This window comes from Tauraco erythrolophus, chromosome 3 (assembly GCF_009769465.1).
Source record: "Tauraco erythrolophus isolate bTauEry1 chromosome 3, bTauEry1.pri, whole genome shotgun sequence".
NCBI lineage: Eukaryota > Metazoa > Chordata > Aves > Musophagiformes > Musophagidae > Tauraco > Tauraco erythrolophus.
The window spans coordinates 120,554-147,511 of NC_141467.1; the positions used below are offsets into that span (position 1 = coordinate 120,554).

The 26,958-nt window shown below is 41.8% G+C and overlaps 1 protein-coding gene across 3 annotated transcripts in view; it reads left to right on the forward strand.

Moving 5' to 3' along the window:
* Positions 1–26,958, forward strand: part of CDKAL1 (CDKAL1 threonylcarbamoyladenosine tRNA methylthiotransferase) — a 337,692-nt gene that overhangs the window by 78,022 nt on the left and 232,712 nt on the right. For all 3 annotated transcript variants that reach the window (XM_086608947.1, XM_086608948.1, XM_086608949.1), the window contains exon 5: positions 26,698–26,794. In XM_086608947.1, the coding sequence (XP_086465073.1) occupies positions 26,698–26,794 (97 nt within the window). The remainder of the gene's footprint in view (positions 1–26,697; positions 26,795–26,958) is intronic.

A 26,958-nucleotide genomic window follows, 5' to 3' on the forward strand; every position in this document is an offset into this window, starting at 1 on the left:
TTGTTGGCGTTACTGTGTTGCGAGATATTGTAAAATTTGCATCCTTGCTTAACTCTGAAAATATATTTAAAATATGGAGGGGGGGGAATACTGGTAAGGTGTATACAAAGTCCACTGGAAAGTGCTACAGCCGTGGCCTAACGCTGAATCGGAGTTGTTGATCTTGTGTTGATGTGTTGATCTAATCTTGGCTATTATTAATGTTTGAAAATGACTAATGACATTGCTTGGCATTGAACTGCCTCTATCCTGTTTGCTCACTCTGAAAAGGAATCCCAAATAGCGTACAGATGTGTCTTGGTAGAGACTGGAAGACAGACATTGAAAAAATCCACATTCCGTCATTTCTAGATGCCTGCTGAGTTTGATACAAGCTTACTTCCTGATGTGAAGTGATCTCAGCGTGTAAGTCCCTCATATATTTAACAGTTTTGTTTCCGTGGTTTGGAATTTAACTCTGATTTCAAGGTAAAATTTCCTCAAAAGGTGCAAACTTAACATTAATTGTCTGCTCCTTAACTCTTAAGTCCCATGGATTCAGAAACATGGGGGGCAAAACCAGTCTTGAACTGTCTTGTCAGATTAAATGCAGAAATCATTTCTGGTTTGTGGAAGGTGAACCCTGGCTTATCAATATTTAGGTTGTGCCAAGGTGATACATGTCCGGTGATCCCAGGGAACAGATTTATGTGGGAAATACTGGGTTTCTGTTGTCTGCAAAGTTCTTCACTGACACTTCACGTAAAAAGCAGCTATGGAATATGTATGTTAAAAGAAATGCAGAGGCAATTGCAGTAGTATCTTCTGTGGCACTATTTAGGAAAGTATTACATTTTCTTTCAAAGCTCATGTCCTTCACTCCCTCTTCTTAGAAATTGCACATTTTTTTGGCAACTTTTTCATGTGCAGTAGGCTTAAAGGAGGACAGACTTCTGTTTTACATGGAATATGGTAAATCTGTAAACTGTGCACTTCTTTGAGAATCAGTTTCTTCATTCAAACAGATGATGGATATCAGAATAAGAACTGATTCCTACCCTTGATGTATTGGTAAAAGGTATTTTTCATTCAAGTGTGTGATCGCAAATGCTTCTAATTGGGAGCAGGTGTAACTTCTTGTAACTGTTCCCATAAAATGTGTTTAGAGGCAAGTTTTTACCAGTAAATGATCTATCTCTAGCTAAATATTTAACGGATTTTTTTTAAAAAAGTGTGGACAAATATTTTAATACAAGTGTTTCTTTTTTATTGTATTTCATGCCTTCTGTTATCACATAGGAGAAAATTAAAAAGCGTATAAAAATACTGGAAAACAAGAGAGTGAATTTGAAATGGGAATGTTAATGGCTGCTTTGTTAGGTACAGAATGACTGAAGGGAGAGAAAAAAAACAAACCAAAGTAATTGTGATTTCTTTCTTTCTTGAATTGTTTTACTGTAACACCACCGTTTTGCCTGGAGCCTGTTGAACTGATGGCTTCAGTTAAATTATGTTAGCCCTTAGCACATCAAAAACATGTCTGATGGTTTAAGGCATTGCTGCTTCTATGCCGGATGTTATTGCACCTACAGCCGAATTAGCAGAAGAAAAATCGATATTAAATTTTCTTAAAAAGTTTTCTTCAGTTCTTTCAAGCAGTTTGTTTTAGTCTCCCATAAAACCCAATAAAATAAAGGGAATGAAATTTTGTGGAGTGAAAGACTGAGGCCACTTGGTAGGCTTCACAACTGGAGTTCTGCTCGTCTCATGATTTCAGACGTCCAGCTTTGGTCGGTACCTGTCTCTGCACAGCCTTCGCTGCGTCTCGGTGGCAGTTCCTTTCTCTCCTGGCTGCGTAGAGCTGTGCAGAACACTGCTGAAGTTGCAAAATCAAGCACTCCGTGAAGATCAAGATGAAGAACCCCTGTGCAGCCTTATCTTTTTTTCAACCTTACGACAGTTTTTATTAAATGATTACATGCTGGTGTTTGCAGGTTACTGCCATATTCAGTGATAAAATTTCCATTCCACGTTCTGAGGTGCTCTTTACTGGGATCTAATATTTTTTAAAACTTGCAAGCTCTTGTTGGAGGGCAGGATTTTTAATTTCCTTATGGCTTTACTGTGCTTCCCATCACTGTAAAATGCAAGTGCTTTACACAAATGATTTAATTTATTTTCACAGAATTCTTTGTGGTCAGAGCTTCATGATACTTCTTTTTTCTTGGTGCACTAAGGACTTAGCGAGTGGGAACAGGGTCAAATGTATCCCTGAGCTTGGTCATCCGCTGTGTGATTGTGATGTGATTTTCATGTTTCTGAACCTTGAGCTGTGGCTGTGACCTTCTGTGCCCAGTGCCTGTTGGTGGTCACTGCTCCTGCAAACCCGGCAGCACCGCCAGGGTGGGGTGTTCCCAGAGAAAGACAGGTACAATGTAGGAGTCTGAATGAATTCTGGTGCAGAGACATCCTTCAAAAATGGGTTGTGGCTGGGTTTGTGGTTTTAGCTTTTTGTTGTTCTTGAGATTGGGTTTGTTGGGTTGAGATTTGTTTTGTTGTTTTTTTGTGTTTTTTTTTTTTTGAGGATAGCCAGGTATTTTCACTAGGAGACCATGTTTTCTCTTTCTGGAGTCCACTAAATGGTGGGATATCCAGCTTTTGCCATGACTGTTGGACAGGTGGTAGAAATTACAGTTGCCTTCTTTGTACAAACAGATAAAGCCTGTCACGTTCAGCACTGGACAAGATGGGAGTACTGGGAAAAATGTGTGAGCCTGGATACTGGTGTTAGAAGTGCACTGTGAGCAAGAGTGCAGGAGGAAGGATTGACATGTAGGGACAACCTCACTGTTGGTATTTTTACTTTTTAAGTGTTTGACTTTGCAACCTAAACAATGGATTTTGACCACAGTTTTGTGTGCATGGTTTTCTAGGTTGGAAAACAAACCAACAGCAATTTGTTACACGACACCGCGCGCTCTGCATAGCTGTAACCTGTTTCCCAGGCTGCTAAGCCAGGTCCTGTTTCCCCCAACACCCTTCTCTGGTTCACTTCTGCTCTGCATTTATGTTGGGCAATTCATCTGTTGCACGAACAATCTTGATTCACTGAAAGCCGAGGAGGCAGAGGCTCCCTGCTCTCTGTTTGGGTAGGTGGGATGCAGCCTACTGCATCTTGGCGTGTTTGGGGGGAAAGTTGTCCTCTCTGGACATGCTTGGTGCAGCTGGAGTCTCTGAAGGACGTGGTTAAAATTGGTGCCTTCTGCCAATCTAATGGACCTGTGGCTTTTCTATGGCTTGTAAGTTGGCCACATCTGAGCCTTTTTTCACTGTGTTGGCACAAAGCATGTCTGTCATGGAAACCTCTTCTGTTGCCCATCTTGAAATCTGGCTATTAAAAAAAGATCCTGCTAACTTTTAAAAAATCTTTGGGAAAACACTGTATATCATTGTACAGGGTCTTCAGTCTTAGAAGGCAGCTGTGGTTTCTGGAGAGGTATGATTTCACGCTGAAGTTTCCAGAACTAATTAGATACTTTGGAAATTTCAACCTGCTGGAGGAGAGGTGTTTTGAGCTGAAAAATAAGGTATTGGCCAGCTGTCAGAACAGACTTTTTGCAAACAATCTAGGAAGTGCAGCAACTAAGGAGGATCTGGCTTTAGTTTGGTAATCCTAAAATTCTTTTTAAATGACAAATAAGAAAACAATGATGTTTCTTTAAGGAAAAATGTTGAAGTACATGTTCAATGGTTTTGATAAAGGAAAACAAAACAAAACTAGTCTTAAATGACTCAGGCTCAAAAAAATGACCTGAAGGGTAAATTACAGAAAGGAGTAAATCTTCTGTGGCTGATTTGCTGGTGGTTGGCACAGGCTTATCTAACGTGGGGAGCTCCGAGCTCATTTGGGTGGATTGCAGGAGGGATGCCGGGGTGCGAAGCCTGCGTTGCTCTGCCTGGGACCGGCTCCAGCAGAGGTAAGGCCAGGAGGTGCGGAGATGTCCCAGTCCCTCCGGCCACCTCTCCTGCCCCCAGCCTCTGCCCCAGTGAGCCACGGCCCAACCGCTTGGCGGGTGGTGGAGGCAGGTACTCAGGGTTACGAGTTTTTCTGCAAATGGAGGTAGAGTTACTGATATGCTTTGTTTACCAAACGTTAATGGTTTCGCAAGGAAATAACTCTGCGCCTTGTGGAGCAGAGTTTCATAACCGAGTGGAGCAGTTGAAGCTCAACAGGTTGCATTTTCAGCTGATGGCTTGCTTGTGACTGAGTAGTAGGCCAGCTAACTCACATTGCTCAGGAACAGCTATAGCCACAGCGACTTGAAGTGCATCTGCAGAGCTATTTTTTGTAGATTATAAAATGGTTAAAGAACGCACGGTGGGTTCTAGTTTTACCCTGACTGTTTTAAACCATCATGTTATTTTAAGGTTGAAATCGAGAAACGCTCCCGATGTCGTTGCTGCCACTTTGCGAAGGGAAGTGGCAGATACGGCTCAGGTTTTGATCAGAAAAATTAACTTCTGCTCGGTACACTTATCTCTGTAGTTGTAAGGATAACATTTGATATGTTTTGGTCTTTTTCTGCTTCAGTTGCACATCACTGTGGAAGGCTCACTGAGCTCAAACAATGAAAGAAAATCTGTTTCACCTTTCACAAGTTAAAGTTTAAACAGGGAGGGTTAACTATCTACAGACCGGCAGGAAAAAAGGAAGTTTCTTAGCTTTGCATCTGTCAAGTGCTGCAAACAATTGCTGTTCTAAAGCAAAAAACCCAAAACACAGGCTGTACAGCAGCTGCCAAGCCCAGTGTGTCGGGTGTACGCCGGTACCGAGGCCGAGAAGGTGAGGTAGATGGAGTGTGCAAAGTTGAGCTGTGTTTTGTTGGGTGGAAACTGTGGGGTGGAGGTGTGGTGTTTCACTGGAGGTAATGGCCCAAGCAGTCACGAGGAGCTTTGCCAGTGCGTGGGAGGCACTGAAAGCTTCGCCATAACGTGAGTTGAGTACAGCTCAAAGTGTTTCTCCATCCGTCTCAGCCTCTCCCATAACAGGCAGTCCTCCCCCCATGGACCCTCCCTCCGTAATGTCTTCAGAGGTGGAGCCTTCTCCGCAGTAACGAGCCACCTTAGGAAAATTACGCGTGTTTTCTCTACTCTCACGTTACAGGAATGACCGAACGACGCACTAATATTTTTTTTGTAGATGTGAATTGGCTCCCTTGATTTGCTGAAAGTAATTAACCATGTGGTGCTTCATATTACTAGAGAAATCCATCATTGAGCATTTCAAAACCGAGCAAGGAGAACGCGGACACTGGAGTTTGAATGCTGCTCATGGCTTAGTTCAGCCCTGATTGATAAGGTTTTTAAACACAATGGCTTTTTGTGATTTCCAGCAGTTTCTGTATGAGTTGGAGAACCAAAAATTTTAGTAACTCATTAGCATTGAGAGAAAATCTAAAACGTACAGTGATAAGACTGGTAGTAGTTTACACATGGTGGGACTGAAAGGTGGATTACCCCCAGGAGTCCTTGGTTAAGACCCATGTTTGTGACAGCTTAAGCTTTATCCTGATAATTCATTTTGCTATTAAACTTCTTGCGGAACTTGTTTAGTATTTCCTTGGGCAATACAGGTAATCTTAGGATGCTTGTACTCTTCATTATTTAAAGAAACAAAAAAATGAAATTGTCTGATAACTGTTATACTTGCTCATAGTAAGCAAGGCAGTAGCAAACTGCAGCAAGGTTTAGCACGGAAATAAGATCTTAGTCCCCCTGCCTCCACTAGGGCTTGCTTTTTTTCTGTGAAAATTACAGCATTTTAGTAAGTAATGAAACATGATCTGTTTAGGTGATTGGAGAACACCTGGACCCCTAAAGCAAAGTGGCTCAAGAAATATTGTCTCTCCATGTGGAGGTTCTTACTGTGCCTTGGAAAGCCTGGCTTCTAGGATGGATGAAAAAAAAGGAAACTGTGGGTTTCGACTGTCGTGGCAGGACGTGAGGAAAAGGGCAACTGTGCTCTCTGAAGGGTTTTTAGCTGTAAATGACCCAACTGTAGGTGATTTGGCAACAAGGCAAACATTAAAGACTCTGAAATCACCATCATTCTACTTAGGTACCTGGCTGTGGCTTTGTCTGGTGGGCTTCTTGGGGCATCTTCCCCAGAGTAATTTATCTTTGAAGCTGGGATAAGTTTTAAAAATGAGGATGCTGATAGAATTCTGTCAGACCTTGAGAAAGAAAACTGTACTTATCTACTTAATTGCGTTTTGTGTAATCAGTGCCTAACAAATATTAATGGAATTAATATGGTCTGTGAGGAAGGAAAGTATCATCAGTTTTGTTTTAAGAGAATCAGGGAATTGGAAGAACTGACAAGGGTCCCATGGGAAGTTGGTGGCGGAGCTGGGAAATGGACCTGGTTTAGTGGAGTCCCACTGCAATGCTTAATCCAGCAGCATTAAGGGTTTTTTTACTCTCTGGTATGCCAGAGCTTGCAGCGGAATCCGGTTATGTTTTTAAGACTCTGAATCGTATTGTGTGCTCTTATTTTAAAAGAAAAAACAAAATAATGGGAGAAGTTTCCTTGTCTTTGCTAACCTGTGTTGGAGGTCTTGCATTTGCTTCATGCTAAGAAAAAGCTGCTGTCTTTTTCCTGCAGATTGCTTGGCTAGCATTCGCTACCATGTCAGTCTTGTGCATCTTGTTAAACTGGGAGCTGAACTGGTACAGAAGCTGGATGCAGACACGTGTGGAAGAGCAAAGCAGCTTGTGCAGTTGCTGGTCTGTGCAATCGGGTGCCTCTGGGGCTGCTGGCTCCTACATCCTCTGTTTCTTCTTGCTGTTATAGGTCACTTTGCCGTCCTTTCTTCGCACGTAAAATGGGGATGGTGTTTGGCTATGCTCATGCGATTCAACGACAGGGGAGTCCACCTCTGCATTGCTGCCGTTGCTCAGTGCCTCAGTGCAGTGAAGTGAGGTGTGAAGCCACGTCACTCTTAACCTCCTCATCATCCTTGGTTGACTTTTACGTTAGGGAGCTCAAACGTGGGTCCAAATTTACTGCTTTGAGAGTTTTGCATCTTGAACATTTAAGTGCCTTCCATCCCAGTCTCAGGAAGATACAGTGGTAGCTCTAAAGGAGGCAGCTGGACTAGATGATCATTGTAGGTCCCTTCCAACTGAACTGTTCTAAAATATTCAATACGTCTTTAACCCTTTATGAGCTTGTTTCTGCCTCTATGGCTAGAGGATTTGTTTCCTTAGATGTTAACAGGTATGAAAGCTCTTAGTCCATGAAGTTGGTGGGTTTTATCATATCCATTCTCTTCTCCTTTCTGAGCCAAGGATTGTGCCATCCTGTCCGCCAGCGTTGTCTCAAGGTAAGCTCCAGCGTATCTGGAATATGATCAGCTATTGGTATTGACCCCTTTGTTACGGACTGATGTCAAAGCAGGGGCTTGCTCAAGAACAACTTTGATTTTTATGTCTGTTTGTCCTCCATCTTTCAGTACAAAAGCTTGAAAGGAAAAAAGTTGCTGTGTATTTGTGTGTCCAACCCTCAAGGACAGGTGGCTGATCTGATCTGACATGCACTAATGATTTAAATGCAGCGAGTGACTGACAAGCTGGACCTGAGGCTGGAAGCTGGCCTTCCACCTCCGTTTGCTCGTACGCACTGTCAGACTGCAGCCACGTCCTCCGAGGGTTGCAGGGACACGAGTCACTTGGCAAGGGTAGAGAACACGTGGACAGTCCTTTGTGTTTCTCCTGTCTGGACCAAATATGGTTAAAGGTACTATCATATTTCTCACTTTTTTCCCCTGTATCTTTGTTCATGAAAATGCTTTGCTAGAACGTGTCTGGACCTTTGTACAACTTACTAAAGCACATCTCCAGAACGCAGTTAAAAAGTGACTGTTCGGACTCAGGTATTTGCGTGCACCTCAGTCTGCAATCCAGGCAAGCAGCTGTGAGCCCTGTGTCGTGCAAGCACGCGTCCTCCTGTTTTCTGTGGCACCAGCACGTCTGGCCCGACAGCTGGGAGTGATCGGCAGCCCCGTGGCGCCGAACGCGCACAGGCGTGCGGACACGGTGTTTGCCTGCGCCGTTTGCTGCAGTCTGAGCCCTTCACTGCTCAGAGTATTTGTTTTGCCTGGAAAACTACATTGTAGTGTAACATGTGAAACAGCACGGTTAATATTATGTAATAGGTAGGGTGGCTGATTGTTGGGGGGAAAAAAGGGTCTTCCCCCCCCCCCCCCCCCCGAAGACTAGCTAGCTAACAAACTGCAAGACCACCCCACCTTGATATAGAACTGACAAAACCCGCGTTGAATAAATACTAGTGCATATGCTGCTTCCACTGGTACTTTATCTGGCTGTAGTTACCTTGTCTAGTGGCCTTGGGGAAAAATGATGCTTGCTATGCTTTAAGAAATGCAGGAGTTGCATCGTTGACCGCTGCAGCTAAGGTTTTGGCAACTGCTACAGGCTGGCCCTGGCCACTGTGTAAATACATTGCAGTTAAGTGTTGCTATGAGCTTCACGAAGGTGGTACTGTTCTGTTTTTCATCGGGTGTGTGAAAGCAGTGAAATTGGGATGAGCTAGTTACTACTGGTAGGCAGGAGCATTCGTCTGGCTCCTCCCTCCTGCTGCTTCAGCGTTACAAGGTTGGCCCTAAAAATTCATGAAGGCGATGTGTCCTCGAAGCATCTTCCTTTCATCGGTCTTAAGTCCTCTTTGCCTGACTTCAGACTGAGATTGTGGAGGAAGGACCGTGTCTTCTGCAGGGCTCGTAGTCAGGACTGCAGAAATACAGCCGCTGTGTTCCCACGTGCCTCTTGCCACCCCTGTGTTATAGACTCTCCCCAGACTTTCTCCCAGTCGCCAGGATGTCACTGTGTAAGTAACAATCCTGGATGTACCCATGCAACGTGGAGATGTTAATTTCTTGACAAGGAAAACAACTGGGCATTCAGTAGGTTTGTGGTGTTATTTTTTTCTTGAAGAAAGAAGTTATATTTGAGGTGAAATGAGTACGGTCTTTTTTGGACTTGGCTTGTGTATCTGATCAGAGGAGTGTGGTCTTAATGTAACAAACATTTTATAATGTTCAATTCTGTTATACTGCACTGTTAAAAATGCTGCGGCGTGGGTCTGAATACCAAAACTGGGATACAAATTTCTTATTGAAATATCAATGGAAATGTATATAAATATTTTATCTGCAACAGGTGAGGAATTGAAGAGTATAATCTGGTTTAGTACAGTGATTTGTTATTTCAACTGTACTCATGTATTATACATTTCTGTTTATTAAATATCAAGTAGCTTGCACAACTGTTTCTAACTATCCTACTGAGCTGATGCCTCTTCTATTGAGGTGTATTATATCTCATAGATTACATATCATCTCTCATACATTATATATCATAACATATATTATAATATGGAACATACTACAGTAGAATAATCTCAATAGAATATATTATAATGTATAATATATATAGCAGAATATAGTGTAATAGGGTATATTGTAATATATTCTGTTGAGATATATCTGATATATTCTATATATTCTATTCTTACTACAGTAAGAGGAACGGAAATTAATAGTCATGCAAGAGGAAAGCAACAGATTGAAGACATCAAAACTAATACAAAATGCTGATAACAATGTTCTTTCTGATGCCATGTAATTTTACTTATTCTTAGTGCCTCTGCATGTGGAACAAGTTGTGTTGGGTCTCGGATTACTAAATTTATTTTAGGAAAAAAAAACAACTAACCTTTATTGTATTACTAGGGGTGTAAAAAGACTTCAAGCTTCTGCCTCTAGTTTTCCATCTTTTAGCCCTTTCTCCTAGGTAGTAAGCTTTTTATTTCATGGCCTTTTCACTTCTGCAAGTTACGACGCCCTTAATTTACAAATAAATAAGAAAAAAGCAATCAAGAAAACAAAAGCCCAGACCAGACAGTACCGTGTAACTGGGGTTTGAGATTATTTTTAGGCACAGCTGACTTTTACCACATCAGTTCGGCAGTGCCACATCACTAAAAATATTACAAGCATACTATTAACCTTGCAAAATAGATCCAAAATGCTGTTTCAGATTTCAAGATAATAATAGCAGCATGAGACTGGAAGGTGTTTTTCCCCTGAGTCCCTGTCTGAGAACTCCAGAGGGAGAAGGGGGCAGCGTGGCAGGGGCTGGGGTGGCCTCGGCGCTGTCCCGACCCCTGGAACCACCCGGCAGGGAGTGTTACAGTGCACGTTTCAGCTGCAAGTCCATTGGAATTAAATCACCAGGGAGGAATGCACTGAAGTAACGGAGTATTTAGTGCTGCTGTTCCTGGTTAGTTGTCTCTCTCTGTTTGCTAAGACTAGCGTAATCATAACGGCTGAATGTTTTTCTTCTTCAGGTGAACTAAACCATCTTCCTCTTTGGTGCGCAGCAAAGCGTGCTAGCCAAAAGGTTCCTTTCCTATTTAAGGTGAAAAGTAGCTGCTCACAGTGGCTTTGGATGCAGACAGATAAGACAACGAGCAAATAAAAGTGATTTCGAAATACTACATTTTAACATGGGAGGCCGAGGCTGCACTTTGTAGCTTTTCTCTATAACCAGTGTTTCCCGACTTTCTTGTCTGGAATGGCAGGCGTTGGATTTTCTCCCAGAGCCCGATGCCGGCTCCCCATCGCTCCGTTCGGGAGCGGGGTCCCTGGCTCAGGTGAGCGGCTGTCGGAGCTCCCTGGGTCGGTTACTGTTGTTCCATGAAGAGGTAACTGGAGGATGGTCCGACGCGCAACAGTCCTGTGTCCGTTTGTCATAAAACCTTTGAGCCATCTGTTGCTGGAAAACCTACCCCAGCCTACCAGCTGGTGTTTCACCGAGCCGAGGGATTTATTCCAGATAAGCACTGGTTTTCTTCATAAATATTGAAAGGGAAAAAAATGGAGAATGGGGGGGAAAGACGTGATAGTTTTTCTCTGCTTTATTGAGCGCTGAATAACACCGTTTGGATCATTGTCTCCTTCCGTGGTTCATGTGTCACTAAAACCCATTTTCTTTTCATTGTGAAAGTAGAGGATGAAGAGGGACATTAAACAGATACTACGCTGCACAGGGGTTGGTATAAAGTTCTGAGCAGCGTATGATTTAATTTGGGGTTGTGGATGGCCACCTGCTGTAGTTTTGTTCCTGTGGCAATCTGGCAAGCGGCTGGGCTGGTTTGGTGCTTCTATTTGTGGGGTAAGTTAGGAACCATCCCGGAGAGCTGCCTGGGCTGGCACATGCTGGTGGAGAGCCTGGCTTCTACCCCCTGGAATGCAAAAACCACCCCCAAACTCCTAACGTTGGAGTTTTTGGTTGTTTTGTGGTGGTTGTTTGTTTGTTTGTGGGGTTTTTTTTGGTAATCACAAGATGCTATTACTATATACAGGTAAATTATAACTTCATCATAGGCTGATTTATTTCCTTTTGCTAATCTTGAAAATAAAAAGGACTGCACTGCTCTTGAGTAATGTAATTCCCAGTGTTGCGACAGCACCTCTGGAACTGTATTGCTGGGGTCACAGGGAGGTGCAGGAGTAGTTGGCTTCTCTTTCCAGGTGTTGGGAGTAGGCTCAGCTCAGGGCAAGACGTGTCTCTTGAGATGGGGTTTGTGTTGGATTTTTTTTAACTCAAGAGTATTTATGATATGTCCTTCAGAGAAAGCAAGCAATATTGTGTTCCCCATCAAGTCATTTGGATAAAAAACCTAGATCTGGCAGCTGCAGTCTGCTGGTGTCACCCTCAGCTTCCTCCCGGTTTATTCTTTCACAGGCAAGTTTTGGTGCTCCCAGTAATTTGAGAATTATTTAAAAGTTAGCAGGGTTGTAAATTTTTTACCATTACATTCTGTTTTTCTCATCTAGTTAGGTGGTTATTTTGGTTTTTTTTTGAGGTTGAGTACTGGTTAGAAAGTCAAAGGATGGATGGGAAGAAGCACCCGATTGTGTCATTTGCTGAAAACTTTATCATAAAGTACTAAATGTAAAGCAGGATTTTTTGTAGCATGTTATATTTTAATTTATATAAGAATGGGGAAAGCATTTACTGCAATATAAGCACTGAAGGAGAAGCATGCACACCTGAAATCCTTCCATTGCAGTAAAACACACAGTTTCAACTCATTATTTTGGTTTTGAAGTACTTTGGCAGTATTTTGTAGCCTGTATTCAGATCCTGGTAATTTGAAACGAGTCTTCATTTAGTTGTCTTTTAGACTAGAGAAACATTGTGGGTTTTGATTATGGAGACTAACGTTCTTTTCTTAGGAAACGCAGTCAGAAACGAGGAAGACAGTAGAATACATACCCCTGTTGCCATTGGAAGACTTACTCGTGCTTTCCCGATGTGATTTTTAGAAGTCCATTATTGACAGATGTCTGTAATTTTAAAAGAGGCAGCAAACGAATGTAGTGTGGTTTGTTGGTTTTTTTTGTTTGTTTGTTTTGCTTTTTTGTTTGTTTGGGTTTTTTTGTGTGGGTTTGTTTGTGTGTTTTCTTTTTTATAGGAGTTCTTGCTTACAGGGACCAAAATTAGATACTTTTAGAGATTTTTTTTTTTTAAATCACTTGTCAAACAACTATCAAAAATGCATTCCTGTTCCTGTGTCAGCTTGTTAGCTGTCAAAGGCTGACCCCTTGCATTCTTGTTTCCACCATCATTTGACACATGCTGGAATCTGCCTAACTTGGGTCGGTTCTGTCTGCTCTGCACTGGCTGGCGTTTAAGTGGCTTTCAGCTCTTGTGTGGATATGGGTTGTACAAACAAATAATTTTTCAGGCTTGCCTAGGATGCCGAGGCGTTTTGTAAATTGCCCATTTAGAGTTCGTGTTTGGTCTGTTAGATCAGCCCGTGCCCTGGCCTGTGCTCCTTCTGTGTACCCCGTTTCCCAGCTTTGGGAAGCGGTGGGTGAAACAAGTGGATGTGAAATGGGCTTTTGGCACTTTGGTGCCGGCGGTGTTACAGCTGCTCGCGGCAGGAATACCGTACCTGGAATCATGTCAGCTCATCGGCTGCTCACTACGTCGTTCCGTAGGGCCGTCTTCTGTAACACAAGGCAGTGCAGCCAGCGGCACCGCGGCTCATTTCCGAAGGACTTGACTTACAAACTGGAAACAGTCAGCTGCAGCAAAGTCCTGCCCTGCTTCTCCAGATAATTTAGCACACGTGGAGCGTATTGATGGTGTGGCTGGGCTGCTCCCAGTACCTGCTGCAGCCCTTCCAAAGCTGAGTTGCCTTGCTTTTTGTCACTGGCCTGATAGCATGGCCTCTGCAGCCCGTCTTTTGGAGAACGATGAGTTCCGTGCTGGGAACTTGAGTGTGCAAAAAGCAGCTAAATATTGTTGTGGAAATAAATCCGAACTGAACTGTGCTGAACTCATGAATTTTCCCTAAAATGAAAATGGAGAATATGTTCCAACAAGAAAAAAATTTTTGCAGTAGTAGTTTCGTTTCATTTTGTAAACCATGAGTATGGTGAGGTCCAGTAGAAGCATAATATGGGTAAGATAGTAAATTTTAAAGATGTAGGCAGCTAACGTTTCTGTTGGCTGAAAAATTGATAATTTTCTGAAATGCTGAAAAACTCCCTGTGTGCTGGGAATTATTTAGAGTGGAGAAATCTATCAAATGCACTTGAAGTGCACTGGGGTGGGTATGGAAAACATGCTTTACTTTGAGTACTCGATAACACAAAAATTATGAACGATCTGATAACACAGGCCCATACCTCAGTTCTCTAGCAGTGAACCAGCACTCTAGTTTAAAAATGTCTGTCTATTTTGGGGAAAAAGAAATAGTTGTGAAAAATCTTCCTTTTGATTGAAACTGACGTCTTGGAAATGCTTGAGTGAAGTTAAATCCACACTGCAGTTAAATCCACGGTCTTCATTGGAGCAGTAAGTGTATGTTTGAGTCACGCGCAGCATCTTTGAGGACAGTTTCCCATTGAGAGTCCGTGGTCTATTTAAAACACACTGGGAAGAGTCCAAGCAAGGTGGCCGGGCTCAGCGGAACTGTTTTGGTGCGTAAGCCATCTCTAATAAGCTTCCCGGAGTTATTGCCACGCGTGGACTCGGGAGGGAAGGCATGGCTGGCTGTTTTCTGGGTGCTCCTCTGAGTTCCATTGAGCTTGAGGTCTGGCCTTGGGGATCCGAGTTTGCCAGCTGGCTGGAGCCAGGCAATTAACAACTTCTCATTTTTGGTATGTTCTCTGGAAAAGAGAATGGCTCTGACACTGTTATTTCCTAAAAACTTTCTCTGATTTAGCCTTGTAAAGTTAAATCAGTCACGTGCGGCAGGTAAAATGAAGTCCAAGTTATTTAAAACCCAAACTCACTCTCTCTTAAATGCAAAGAGTTTTGTTTGCCCCTCGCACCGTATCACAAATGGCATATTGAGGGAGATTTGGTTTACTCATCACTGGGAATGCTTGCCAGTCGTCTTTCTGGGACTGAGGGTTTGTGCAACACTCGGGCAGTGAAAGTCTGAATGTGGTTCATTTTATGTTAGGCAGTTTTTTGTCTCCCGTGGCTCCAATGTTGTAACATGCTTAAAGGGAAAGCTTTGTCCACTGAACTGGAAAAAGTTGTAGCCAGTCTGTCTCTTGTTTCCCACCATGCGAGTCCTGCTAAATTTTGACAACAGGGTGACGGTCTGGATTTTGGAACATGGTTTTGGTTTTACTGCTTGAGTGACTTTGAACAAGTCACTCTTTACTTTTTCGGGCTGTAAAATTGTGATAAAGAATATCCACCTTGTGGATTTGAGGTTAGAAAAATGATTCTTGGAGAAAAGAAAGGATTTATCATCCTTAGATGAAAGCTGATACGTAAAATGCAAAGCAGCATTATTCTGAGCCTTTTTTTTTTATTAACAAGATTATGTTAGCATGCAGTGGGATAGTCAGCTCTAGCAGATCATGACTTGCTGAAACATCTGTCTGCTGTGTATGCTTACCAGGCTGCCTTCCGTGCGTGCGTGGCGATACTGAGGTAGGGCCTTCTGGTAGGGGTCTTAGTGAGCCAGAAGGGTATCAGGTTGTTCCTGGATACTGTGGCTTGTCAGGGGATGTTTCAAGAGATATTTTTTAAATGCTGTAGGTAGTTGAGAAGATTATTATAGCCGCTTGCTTGGGAACAGAGCAAACAGCCTTCAGAAGGTAGGCTTTTCAGGCACTGACTTGATTATATTTCCACTTGCCTCTGGCATGGTTTCTAGAAGATGTATCTTTTTTATTATCATGCCAGAAAACAGCCTTTGAAATATGCAATTTTATGTTAGCTTAGCAGTTTCCCCATCTGTCCCACTGTTCAAATTTGAATTTATTAACTCTTCCAAAATAGCTTCCATTAGTGTGCCTATATTCTCTAATGCTGAACTATCAAGCTGGGCAGGGAAAGTCAAGACTAGTGACTTTTGTATCAAGATTATTATGTATATTCTCCATATGTGTAGATAAGTCTGGTGAAAATTGCAGCTACAATGATGACTGCATCAAAACTTTCACTGCAAACAATTACACACATTTCAAATTGTTACAATTACTCTGCTTTTCTCCTTGCCAATATTAATAACACTGAGCAGATTGTGGAGTTTTGGCTAGTGCTTCAGGCAAACTTACGGGTAAGAGGGCCAAATCCTTTTTGAACTGATTTTTAAGATTTCAGCATGGCTGTTGCTACAGTGTGTAAAAATGCATCAGAAGATGACCCACGCACATGCAGCCGGAGATGCGAGCTGACCATTCATCTGTTGGTCACCCTTGCGTTTTACAAGCCAGAAGTGCTTGTGGTCAAGAAATGCCTGTTCCAGCTGTGCCCTCCCTCCGTCTTGTGTATGTTGCTTGGTGGGTCTTCTTCTCTTTACTCGCTCAGGTGGAAACGAAGACAGAAGGAAACCTCTGGGAAACAGAAGGACAGAAGGAAGGCTCTGGGAAACAAAGACAGAAGATCATTATGGAAGTCAGCTAAAAGAAATCTTTTTCTGCCTTCTGCTTTCTTGTTAATGATAATTCACAAACTCTAGAAATGCAGATCTCTAGAGGCCAGCTTTTCAAATCTGCAAGACAAAATTTGAGCACATACAAACTCCTGATTAGGCACAGGTTTTCGTGGTGGTGATGACTAATTATGTTCTTCACCCATTTTTTTCCTTACGGGTTTGTTTTCAAGCAATGCAAATAAGGAACATGATCCCTTTGAAAATGGTCACTTCTGGGTGTGACTCTCAGCAGCTGGCCCCACTGGAAATTTCAGTTCTGCACATGCACCAGTGGTGTGTTGACTTAATACAAGGGTGATCGTGGCTTCTCTCGTTTTTACTTGCTTACCTACAACAAATTGTAATGATCAATTTTGGCCACTTTTGAGTTGGGAGCAAGGAGAAGGTAGGAGGCAAATGCATGACAGAGAGGTTAGCAGCTGGATAAAAACTCTGCGTTTTTCTGAGTTAAACAAAAGCCTGTCTGCTGATGGGCTCAAAAGGAAATAACTCTGGCCACTCTTTCTTTGAGTCTTAAAAACTTGCTGTTCCCTCTTCAGTAGAATTCCTCTTTAGGCTGTTCATAGCCTCCACTTGCTCGTGTTTTGCTCTGAGCCCCATGATTTTCTTGGAGTGGGGTGCCGACAGCTACGGCTCCGGGGCAGGCAGGGCTGGACAACCCTCGGCACAAAATGCATCAAGAGATTTTGTTGTCTTGTGATCAGACATGAGAGGAAATATATTTCTCTGTTCAGCAACAGAAAGCACTCACATTCACGGTTCTGGTTGGCAAAACATAGCACAGGCAGACAGAGTAAAAAAGCTGGAGCGAAGGAAAGTAAGTAGTAAGGTGGGAGGATCTGTGCTTTTAGGTGGTAGAATAGGAATACCTTTGAGCAGTCCCTTTATATTTATTTGATAGTTACAGGAAAAATACATTTTAAGAAATTGATAACTTGCACAGCGTGCTTATACTTTGAGATAAACAGCTATATAGTAATTAAATTATTCTGTAAGATACTTTTTGCAGTCCTTGCAGGGCTTATTATTCTTTTTCTAGCAGCCCTGCGTTTATGTAACAAACAAAGTTTGTGTAAAATATTAGTGCCTTAATCGATATATACATGAGAAGTCCTGCTGTGTTAACCTCAGTTCATGAGAATTGTCTCTTATCACACACTTTTGTTCTTTTTCTTAGTTTGACATGTAACTTGGAAAAACCACTATCTGTGGATTGAAGTTACTTGCAGTATTAAGACAGTGATGAGTAATTGCTGACAGATCCAGACTAGATTACCACTTAGTGAAAACACAAACATCCTAAACGAGAATGTTTGAAATCAAGCTCAGAGCACACAATACACTATTCTGAAATAACGTGGACGTGGTCTTAAAGCTTTTGATGGTAATTCTGCACACTGTGATCTTAAGAAAATATTAAGTCCTTTATATTGGTTGAAGTGTGAGATTTAGAGCACTCGTTATCCCATGACTCACATGTATATGTTCTGAGAACTGTGTCAATTTGGGAGGCTTGTTTTCATACAATTACCACACAGCAGTCTAAATGAACGTGTGAGATACAGCCTGGCTTTGTTGCTTTGCACCGAGGATGACTGCCTCGCTCTCCAGGAAATAATACTCTGCAACTTCTTCCATTTGTAGCTTATTTTGCATTGCTAAATGCCACAGTGATAATAAATGAGTAACGATCCATTGCACACCTGGGCTGGGTTTTGTACTGGTTTCATATATGCCCGTGGATGGTTCTGTGGACGTGTTAAAATCGTTGTTCCTTCAGCCTGGATAGTGACAGAGAAGGCTTGTGCTCCTTCTGCTCGTGTGTTTTTAAAACCGGAGAGCAACTGCTTCTTCTGGGTTTTGGTGTTAAACGGAAAGTTTGTGGTGATACTTCGTGAGGGGGAAACCAGCTTCAGGTTCTTCTGGGAGAGCGTTTAGCAGGTAAACGTGCACAGCATTGTGATTCAGGTGTCTTGATTCGCCCCAGACTGTCAGCCTGGCAGGAACTGGTTGTGGTGGCGCTTGTGAGACACTTGAAGGCAGGACGACAGCTCTCAGAGGCACTGGCAAATCACCATAAACATCTCCTGTAATCTATGTACCCCCATACCCTGCCTTCCTGGCCTTCCTTCTTCACATCCCTTCTACTCCACTCATTGCTGTATCACCTGCTGCTTCCTCCTTATGCTGGCTCAGCCCAGTGCCCTCTGTTTTCCCTTTTCTGGCTTGGTACACCTGAGCGCTGGCAGTGGCTGGCAGGCCATCCTCCTGTTGACATCGTCTTGGGTTTATTTATTATTATTTTTTTGAAATGATGCTCCCCGCCTCATCCACCTCCCCCCCCCCAAAAAAAAAATCATCTCGGGAAAATACAGTGCACGAGAAGCTTGGTCTAAATGGACAGCGCTCTAACACAGGGTACTGAAGATTCTTTGTTAAGCATCATCTTCCTACCTGGCACACCAACAGGAAGGGTGGCTTTGATTAGCCTTCTAGCTATGCACAGAATTCAGAAGGGAAACGGAAAAACACTGAACTTATAGCAAAAGTGCCTGAACTAGTCTTTAAAGCGTTTTGAAATATTCATGCCATCGCCACTGCTGGGAATGGGGAACAAAGAGAAAAGACAACCCAGAATGAGTGACTTGAAGAGCTGAAGTCTTTTTAAATATAGATTTTTCATGAAAAATGATTGAATGAGAGGTCCCCTCTGAGTTTAAGCTTACATTTAATAAACTAAGTAGACTCTTTAAGTAGAATAGTACAGTATTTCTTTAAGCTAACCTTGCTTTACGCATCAGGTCTTGTCTGAGCCTGCCTAATTCCCATCAGACGGAAGATGCTTTTGTGTGTAACACCTGATAGCTTTCTCAGAAAGTGACAAATATGGCAGAAATCATAGAATAAGTGGGTATTCCATAAATTGATATACATTGTGAACAGAAGTGGAAAGTAAGAGTAATTTTTGCTACGCTCATGGGAATAGGGAGGGAGAATGTAGCTATAACAACATGTGAAGGAGAGTGCATCAGGAGTGAAGGCTCTCAAGTCTTCTGAAGGTCATCAGAGTAGATGTGGCCTTCGCTTGACCCATGATCAAGGCACAGAACAGGGTGAGAGCTTTAATTTAAAAAATAAAAAGGCAAGTGAGAAGTCCAGCACTGTCCAGCTCTGTGGAAAGGGATTATAAAAACCAGGTAAGCAACCTAAGATGTTTGCTTCTTGGTGTTTTATACTGTTAAATCTAAGATGCCTTAAAACATTCCATCAAGTTGAACTGCTGGTAGCAGTGGTGCAGAACTTACCTCTTTACTTCTGTAACTCTGTAATGTGTTCTGCAGTAAGCGTGCATGCAGCATATTTACGTACGTGCTCACTGTCCCTGACTGAAGAATTTAACCTGCTGATACAGGTAGGCCTACATCCTACAGATACACAGTTTTGTATCATCTTGGATGTGGTTAACGTGCGTTTTGCTCCGTCGAGTGCTGGAGAAACCTGGAATATGTTGTTTGATAGCAAGAGACGTGAGAAGTTGATGAATGGGGTTGAGCTTTTGAAAGGAGCTTCGAGGAGCACGGTGCTCAATTTCCCAATTTGAGCTTTATTTAAAAGAAAAGCTCTGACTCCCTCTGGCACCTGTTTAAAACCAAACTTCTACTTGATGAGAGGAGATCTTCCTGTGCTAGACTGTTCAGAATAAAGGCTCAATCACTGTAAGAATTACCTATTTAACACTTTGAATCTTCGTATGTAGGCTGTGGTAGGAAAAAATCAGGATGTTTGTTAATGAGGTAGTATTTAAAAGAAGATTAATTAAACGCTTAGTGCAATCAGAGTCTGAAAATGAGTCACTATGGAAATTTGGAAGAAAATATGAGAAATCTTTCAGAGCAAATTTCAGAAGTGTAGGTTGTGCAGTTTTCACTTCTCCCATCCTCTCAAATTCTGTAGTGTTTGAGAACGGTGAACAGTTTCTTCGAAACTCCTGGTAGTAGCAGATGGATTTCTTTTCCCAAGTTTCGTAATAGGGTGATAATTTCCAGTGAGATTGAGTAGAATTCTGAGCTGCATTAAGGGGATTTAATGCAGAGCATTGCATTATTTAATATCGTTTCCTGGTGTGAGGTGTCTTGAAGTCTGCAGAAATGAATAGTGTACTAAAAATAGAAATGAGTTAAAAGTATGAAGTGGTTGCATAGGAAGTGTTGTTTACACGATTAATATTACTTAGAGGTATTTAAAGGTTGTTGGTATTATTTTATTTTATTTTTTATTTTCATATTGGAGATCATGATAGAAACTTTATCTGTAAAACACCTAGCTGGTTTTGTATAGGACTTGCAAAATAACCTTTAAAAGTGATTCCTTACTCTTGTGTTATTTTCTGTCTTTCAAAAGCCATTGATCAGTGGCAGTATGTGATGAGGCCTTTGTCCTGACATTTCTGATGATGGGATGGAGGATAGAACTGTGAAATCCTGGTAGAGTAGTACGTGTGGTTTGCACTCAGTTACTGCTGCTAGTGATATGCTGCAGGCTTCATGCACAGTCCTGTGTAGTATTACTGTCTGCTTACTCTTCTGAAGCAGAATATTCCTTAGGTTGTGTCTGTGTGTATGCATGGGTAAGAGGTGCTGTGAAGACGGTGGTGTTAATCTGTGGCAATTAAAGTTTATGGGGAATTTAGGGGTGGGGTGGGGAGGAAATAGAAGCTGTCCTGTGCATAGACTTACATTCCAGCCGCGTTGGCTTGCTGTTTGTTAGAGATGTTTGGTGTTAACACACAGGAGCTAACGTTTATTGCTTGAGTCCTTTAAATTGTTCTGACCTTTCACGTGTGCGTGTGACCCAAAACTTCATTAGCCCATGCATTTATTAATATCCCTAGGAAATGCCTGGCAGTGTATTAATCTTGCAGAACATTATCTATTGTCGAAACTACAGGAATGATATCTTGGTTATTGTAGGAGACATTCTTAGGCAAGCTAATACGCTCTTCCTTCTCTCGGCCCCTTCCGCCCCAGATGTTTTCCCAACCATACACATCAGAAAGCCTCAAGCAGGATGCAAGTGTGCGTGCTGCAGGAATGGTTAGTGACTGGAGCAGCTGTAGCCGCTCTGGTCAGTCCCACTTCACAGCGGGAGCGCACTAAAGCCGTCTTACGCTGCTCCATGCGCTTTGGAGCTCCCTCCTTTCCAACAGCATCGTCTCCTTTCCCATGCTTAAGCATCAGTGACAACAAATGACTGCAGAATCTGTCCAGCAGTGTATAGGCAAAAGCCAAGTGCAGTCTTCATGCAGGTCACCTGGGAACTCATTTTTGTTTTGTTTTTGATAATGCGATGAAAAATGCCTGATTAGAAAAAGATAAAATCGTCCTACCTCCCTTTAGAAGCAGCATTAGATTCTTAAATAATAGACATAACACTTGTGAATCTGTACATGTAACCACAGACGCAAAAAGTCTCTTAAGAAAACAAAATAGTAATATCTCTTCAGTTTGTATCGTAGCGAGCAGTGCAAGGCCCTTCTAAACCCTTCTAAAGAGGTTTCACAAGACTTGTCAAGCTCACTGTAGATGAAATGAGGAGTTCCCATGTCCTTCTGTTTTTCTGCTTCCTTCCCAACAACTTTCCTTTGACCATTGTTTTGGCTCTACTGCTGCCCTTCTCCCTTGAGCTAACTTAACAGAATAAACTGGTGAGAAACCCTCAAACTCGGCTCGCTGGGTTGCTCCTAGGTCAGTAAGTTAAGTGGGGCCTTGGATGGATCCAGTGAGCTGCAAAGCTTGGATAAGAAGAGTAGATACCATATGGCTGGAAATGGGAAGGAGGAGTTGGAGAAAGGTAGGAGTGGCAATAGCAGAGAGAATGGGAACCAAGCCTTTGGGTAGTAGTGAGGCATCAGATTGGCTCAAAGCCAGTAAAGACACAGTTCAGTTACAGTTAACTGTTCAAGTAACAGTTCAAGTTAAAATTTGTAATTTTTCAGACAGAAAATCGCTGTCTGATTTTATGGATTTTCAGGAATGTATTCCAGATGCTATACAGACACCGTGTTTTTATTCCAGGCTTGTTGCACTCTCTTCAAAACTTGTGGCTTCCTATTGATGAATTCAGCAGATGAAAAGTTGGAAGCTTTTTCACACATTTGAAACTTTAGCCAAACAGCATTTCTTTTCCCCCTGAGACATCACAACGTCGTTTCTACAGCCTGGGAAGTCATATGCTCTGATTTTACTTTTTGTAACCTTTGGCAGCCTGATCTCATCGTATACTCGGACCATAATGTATTTCTCCAGAGTTGCTTTAGCAGAGCTTTTTAATGCATGCTAACGTTTCATCGTGCATCTCTAGACACAAACCTTCTGCTGGGTCATGTCTTCACACCTTTCTGAAATACCTGATAAGGGATGTTGTGGATTTTGTGTAACAGAAGGCTGCGGGAATGGAATGGCATGAACAGAGTACACTGAAGCCTTGTACAGTTGGATTTAACTACATGCATCTTAACATGAAAGTTGCCAGTTGTGCTGGTACACCAGTGCGGAGGGGAGGACTGTGCTTGGTAGAAATGAAATAGCTCGTTGATATAAAATCTTACTGGAGAGCATGGTCAGTTGTCATCCACATGGCAGGATTCAGATGAATACTTCCATTTTCTTTTCAGGTAACAAAAATAGTTCCTGTTGTACTTTGCATATAGAAATAGTTTCTCTTACTATTGCAGGAACATTTCACAACTGGTATCAATGCAAAGCTTAACAAGCCCCTGGGAAGCACTTTTCCCCCTAATGTACTGCTTTTGCTGAAAGTTACTCTCACTTCTTCTCTTACTTACATTTGACTGTTACTTAGTCCTGCTGCTGCCAGCAGCCTTCTGCTCGTTGTCAAAACACTTTGTTGTTATTTAGTTCCACCAAAAATGGATTTTGGAGGAAAAAAAAATCGCTTGTAGGTATAATAGTTGGTTGCACCTATCTGGCACTAGAGCAGCAGTTTACAACTGGCGCGTTTGATGCTGACTGGTCTGTAGTTTGCCAGCTGTGCTCGCAGCAGCCTGGTTTTGGTTTCAGATGCCTGCCGTGCCTTCCTGTGCAGCTGGATATCCGAGAGAGTGGTAGTGAGGCTCCCTGAAAGCGAAGGGTCTTGCACGGAAGAGTTCACACTTGCAACAGTCCAGTGGGCAGCTCTGCTTGTGTGAAGGGAAGCGAGCAGGTGAGCGGTCATCGTCTGGCTTCTCTTGTCCCTCTCTAGCAAAAAGCCATTAGCAATTACTTTTGATGTCACAGATTGGCTTTCTTTGAACTTAGCCATTCTTCTCTGTTTTCACTTTTGTTTTTTTTAAATTGCTTTCCTTAGATTTGAATCTCAGGGAAAGGTCCATAACTTTTTTCCTGTGGTGATGCCTCCTGAGTAGCTGTGTGTGTCATGAAAAGGTAGAAGAGGTTCCTGCGCCGCTGCCGGCCTCCAGCAGTGCTGCTGTACACACAGTGCTGATGTAGCGAACGCTTATGGGGACTTTTTTGGAGGGTGGGGGGCGTTTCTTTATCCTTGTTGTGTTACTGACCAAATTTTCCTGGAGCTCAGAAAAAGGAGAGCAACTGTGCAACAAGGGGTTACATAAAATTGTGAGCAGAATATTCCAGTTTGGGCAGGTTCCTGATGACGTAAATAGAAGTGCACATAAGCAGGGCAGGTGTTTCTCCCCATTTTAATTGTAAGTCTTCAAATTTGCTTTGTAAAAAAGCAGAATATTGTCATGGTTTAGGCAATGGAGTTGCAATGGAGGATAATCTATGATCTCACTCCAGATCTTGTGAGTCCTGTACTGAATGCAGTACTTATTTTCATGCCCCTGTTGTTTCTCACTTGTTTTTTGTTCCCCACCCGTTACTTAGAAAGTAGCTCGAATAATTCATTTCTTTAAAAAAAGAATTACTCTAATTAAATTTCTATTCAGATGTATATCTTGCAAGTAGTTTTTAGAAACGAGTGGTTTTCCAAAAAATATTTCCTGAGTCAATTAGATAGAAAGTTCAAGATAAGATTCGTGTAATTGAAAAATATAAAGGGTGTCTAAAAGGAAAGATGTATTTATTCATGCCACTACTAAATTCCATGAGGTATTATTCTCATTACTGTTCTTGCTTTTGAAGGATAAAGGCTTTTCTTAATGCAATTGCTGTGCTAACTAGATTTCTGAAGAATAATTTTTGTAGACTTTTCTTAGCATGAGGTGGGCTCATTAAACAATATTAAAAGGAGGTGACAGTATAGTACTGGAAAGCATATTTTGAGAAGTGGTTTCTTGAAAATGAGGCAAAAATTTTCATAATTTCCTTACAATGATTTTTTGTTTATGGTGGATTGCATGGACTGTGCAGCATATTATGGATGTAATGAAAATTGACTATGATTGAAAATTTAGTCCTGATATTTCCACTTAATTGCATTTCAAAACAAATGAAAAAAAACTCAGTGTACAAAATTTTTTTAATTTCAACTTTAAAAAAGTTGAATGAAGGCAGTGCTTTTTATGAAGAATATTCAGTTCAACTTTTTTCCCTCTCGCTCTAGTTATAGTCCCAGAAGATACGGCAGAATGTTAAAGCTGTGAAATAACATTAAAATGCCATTTAATGTGTCAAGGGAAACTTTGTTTGTTTTTTTCCTCATATAAAAAGTCTTGAATAAAAGCTTTTTCTTCGGCAGTGCTTGCAGGTTCTCAAGTAGCTGGAGGAGGCTGTTGCTGGCAGCAGATGATACCAGCTGCCGAGGGATGTGTGCTTTGTTTGCTGGAGACAGGTCTTACTGTCTTGCCTCCAGGCATCTGGTTGAGTCTGATAGGCTATATAAGTAGTGATTTTTATCCTTCGAGTTAGTGGAGTGTCACATGGTGCTATGTGACATTTTTAGGTAATGCATGAGGTAGATATTTTTTTTTTCCCCCCCAAACTTGGGTCTGTAGAAGTAGATGACCTCTATTGAAGGTTTGAAGAACCCTTAAATATTTAGCACTGAAAGAAAAGAAGGATTGCGGATTTCAGAGGCATGTTGCTAGGTTTCCTGCCTAAGAAATAAACTAAATTAGCATTTCCTCATAGTTCTTTATCCACAGAAATACTGTCAAGGAAGAGATGAAAGGATTTGCATTTATAGTATAAACCTTAGCATGCAAGGAGAGGACCAATGAGGTTCTGCATGATGAATGTCGGAAGATTTCCTGAAAGTCCCACTAAGCCAAAATTGAATATTTTATAGAGATTTGCTGTGTTTATATTAGATATGAAGTGATAGGTGTAATACATTTTCCTGTTTTTTTTTTTCCACACTTGTCTCTGTATAGGAAATTTATTTTTTTTCCTTCAGAATACCTGATTTTTAGTGCAGCAACCAACATAAGCTATTTGGTGAGGTGGTCTGTGATCTTTAATATTACAATTTGTATGTTCTTGTGAGGTTTCATTTGAGCTACAATTTATAAATAAATTTGCCCATATTATGAGTATGAAGTGAAAATTGTGAGTGATGAAACTGTGTGGCGCCAGTCTGTTTTTTGTTTGTTTGGGTTTTTTTTTCTTTGTTAAATTTGCATTTGCTGCAAATACCTTGTTGTATCCTTGTTGTGCTTGTTGAACATCACTTTCTCTAGTGCATTCAACTTGGAGACAGCTCAAGCAAATTAGAGAGTATAAAATTGTCTAAGCAATTGTGTATCTTGGATAATTTTTCTGAAAAATGTTATGACATGTCGTAACCTGTTGAAATGTAACAGTAAACACTTCATGAATCCATATATCGCCGGAGAAAATACGGGTTTACAGGGTGGCAGTTTGACAGAAGTCTGCCAGGAGGTTGTGATACAGCATGCAACTGTGACAGAGCTCTTGGAGCAACCCGTAATATGTCAGACTGAGCAGATCTGCTAAAATTATTCAGTGCTTCTCCTCTTTACTGTTTTGCTCATTGTGATGCAGTACTCATGCTGGGTTAATGTGTTAATGGATGGTCTTCCAGGTTCAATGAACATAAGCAGGTTTTGCATCTCACTGTTTTGTATGCAGCCTGTAGCTTCGTTCAGGGCTTCTTCTAGTTTCAAGATTCAGTGATGGCTTGATATTCAGTGTTGAATTTGAAGTGAGTGAAGGTATTGCTAACGAAATGAACAATGTTAACCATTTAATCGTAGCGTTTTGCTTTCCTGCTTAGTGCTAAGGTAGCATCAAAGCTAAGGAAATACGTAAGTTAGTATCTAGACGTTTCTCTGCCAAAGGCAAGCAGTTAAGGCTTGAAAATGCTCAGTATGATTTTAAGTAAACGTGTACTTCAACAGTTTTCAGTAAACGCACGTTTAAAAGGAACTCGATTAGGGCTTTCAATGTTTTACTTTTGTCCCAGAAAAACAGTGGTTGTGGTCTCTGTAGATGCTCTCCAAACTGAGCCGTGTGTGCTGTAGCCTGAGAGCTTCATATGAGGTTCTTTTGTTGTGTTGGTTTGTTTGGTTTCTGAGGTTCAAACACATACAAGTTGCTTCTGATTTGGGAATGTCTGCATTGTGGTTGCTTTCCTGTGTCACATGTACAATATGACTGCTTTCAAGTTGAAGATGATCGATTTTGAAAATATTGACACGCTGTCTGTCTGTCCTTTTTTAGGAAAGCCCAAGAAGGGAAGAAGAAAGTGGTTCTAGCAGGCTGTGTGCCACAAGCCCAACCTCGTCAGGACTACCTGAAAGGCTTGAGTATTATAGGGGTAGGTATCTTTATCAATTAGAAACCAGAGGTTTTAATAAATGTTTTCAATAGGTCTATGTCAATATGTAGGTTTTGTTGCCTTAGTCTTGGGAGAAGCAGCAGAGAAGCTTGGTACCCTTGTTAGTCTTCTTGCATTATACAGCACTTAAGCCTTCTTGCAGC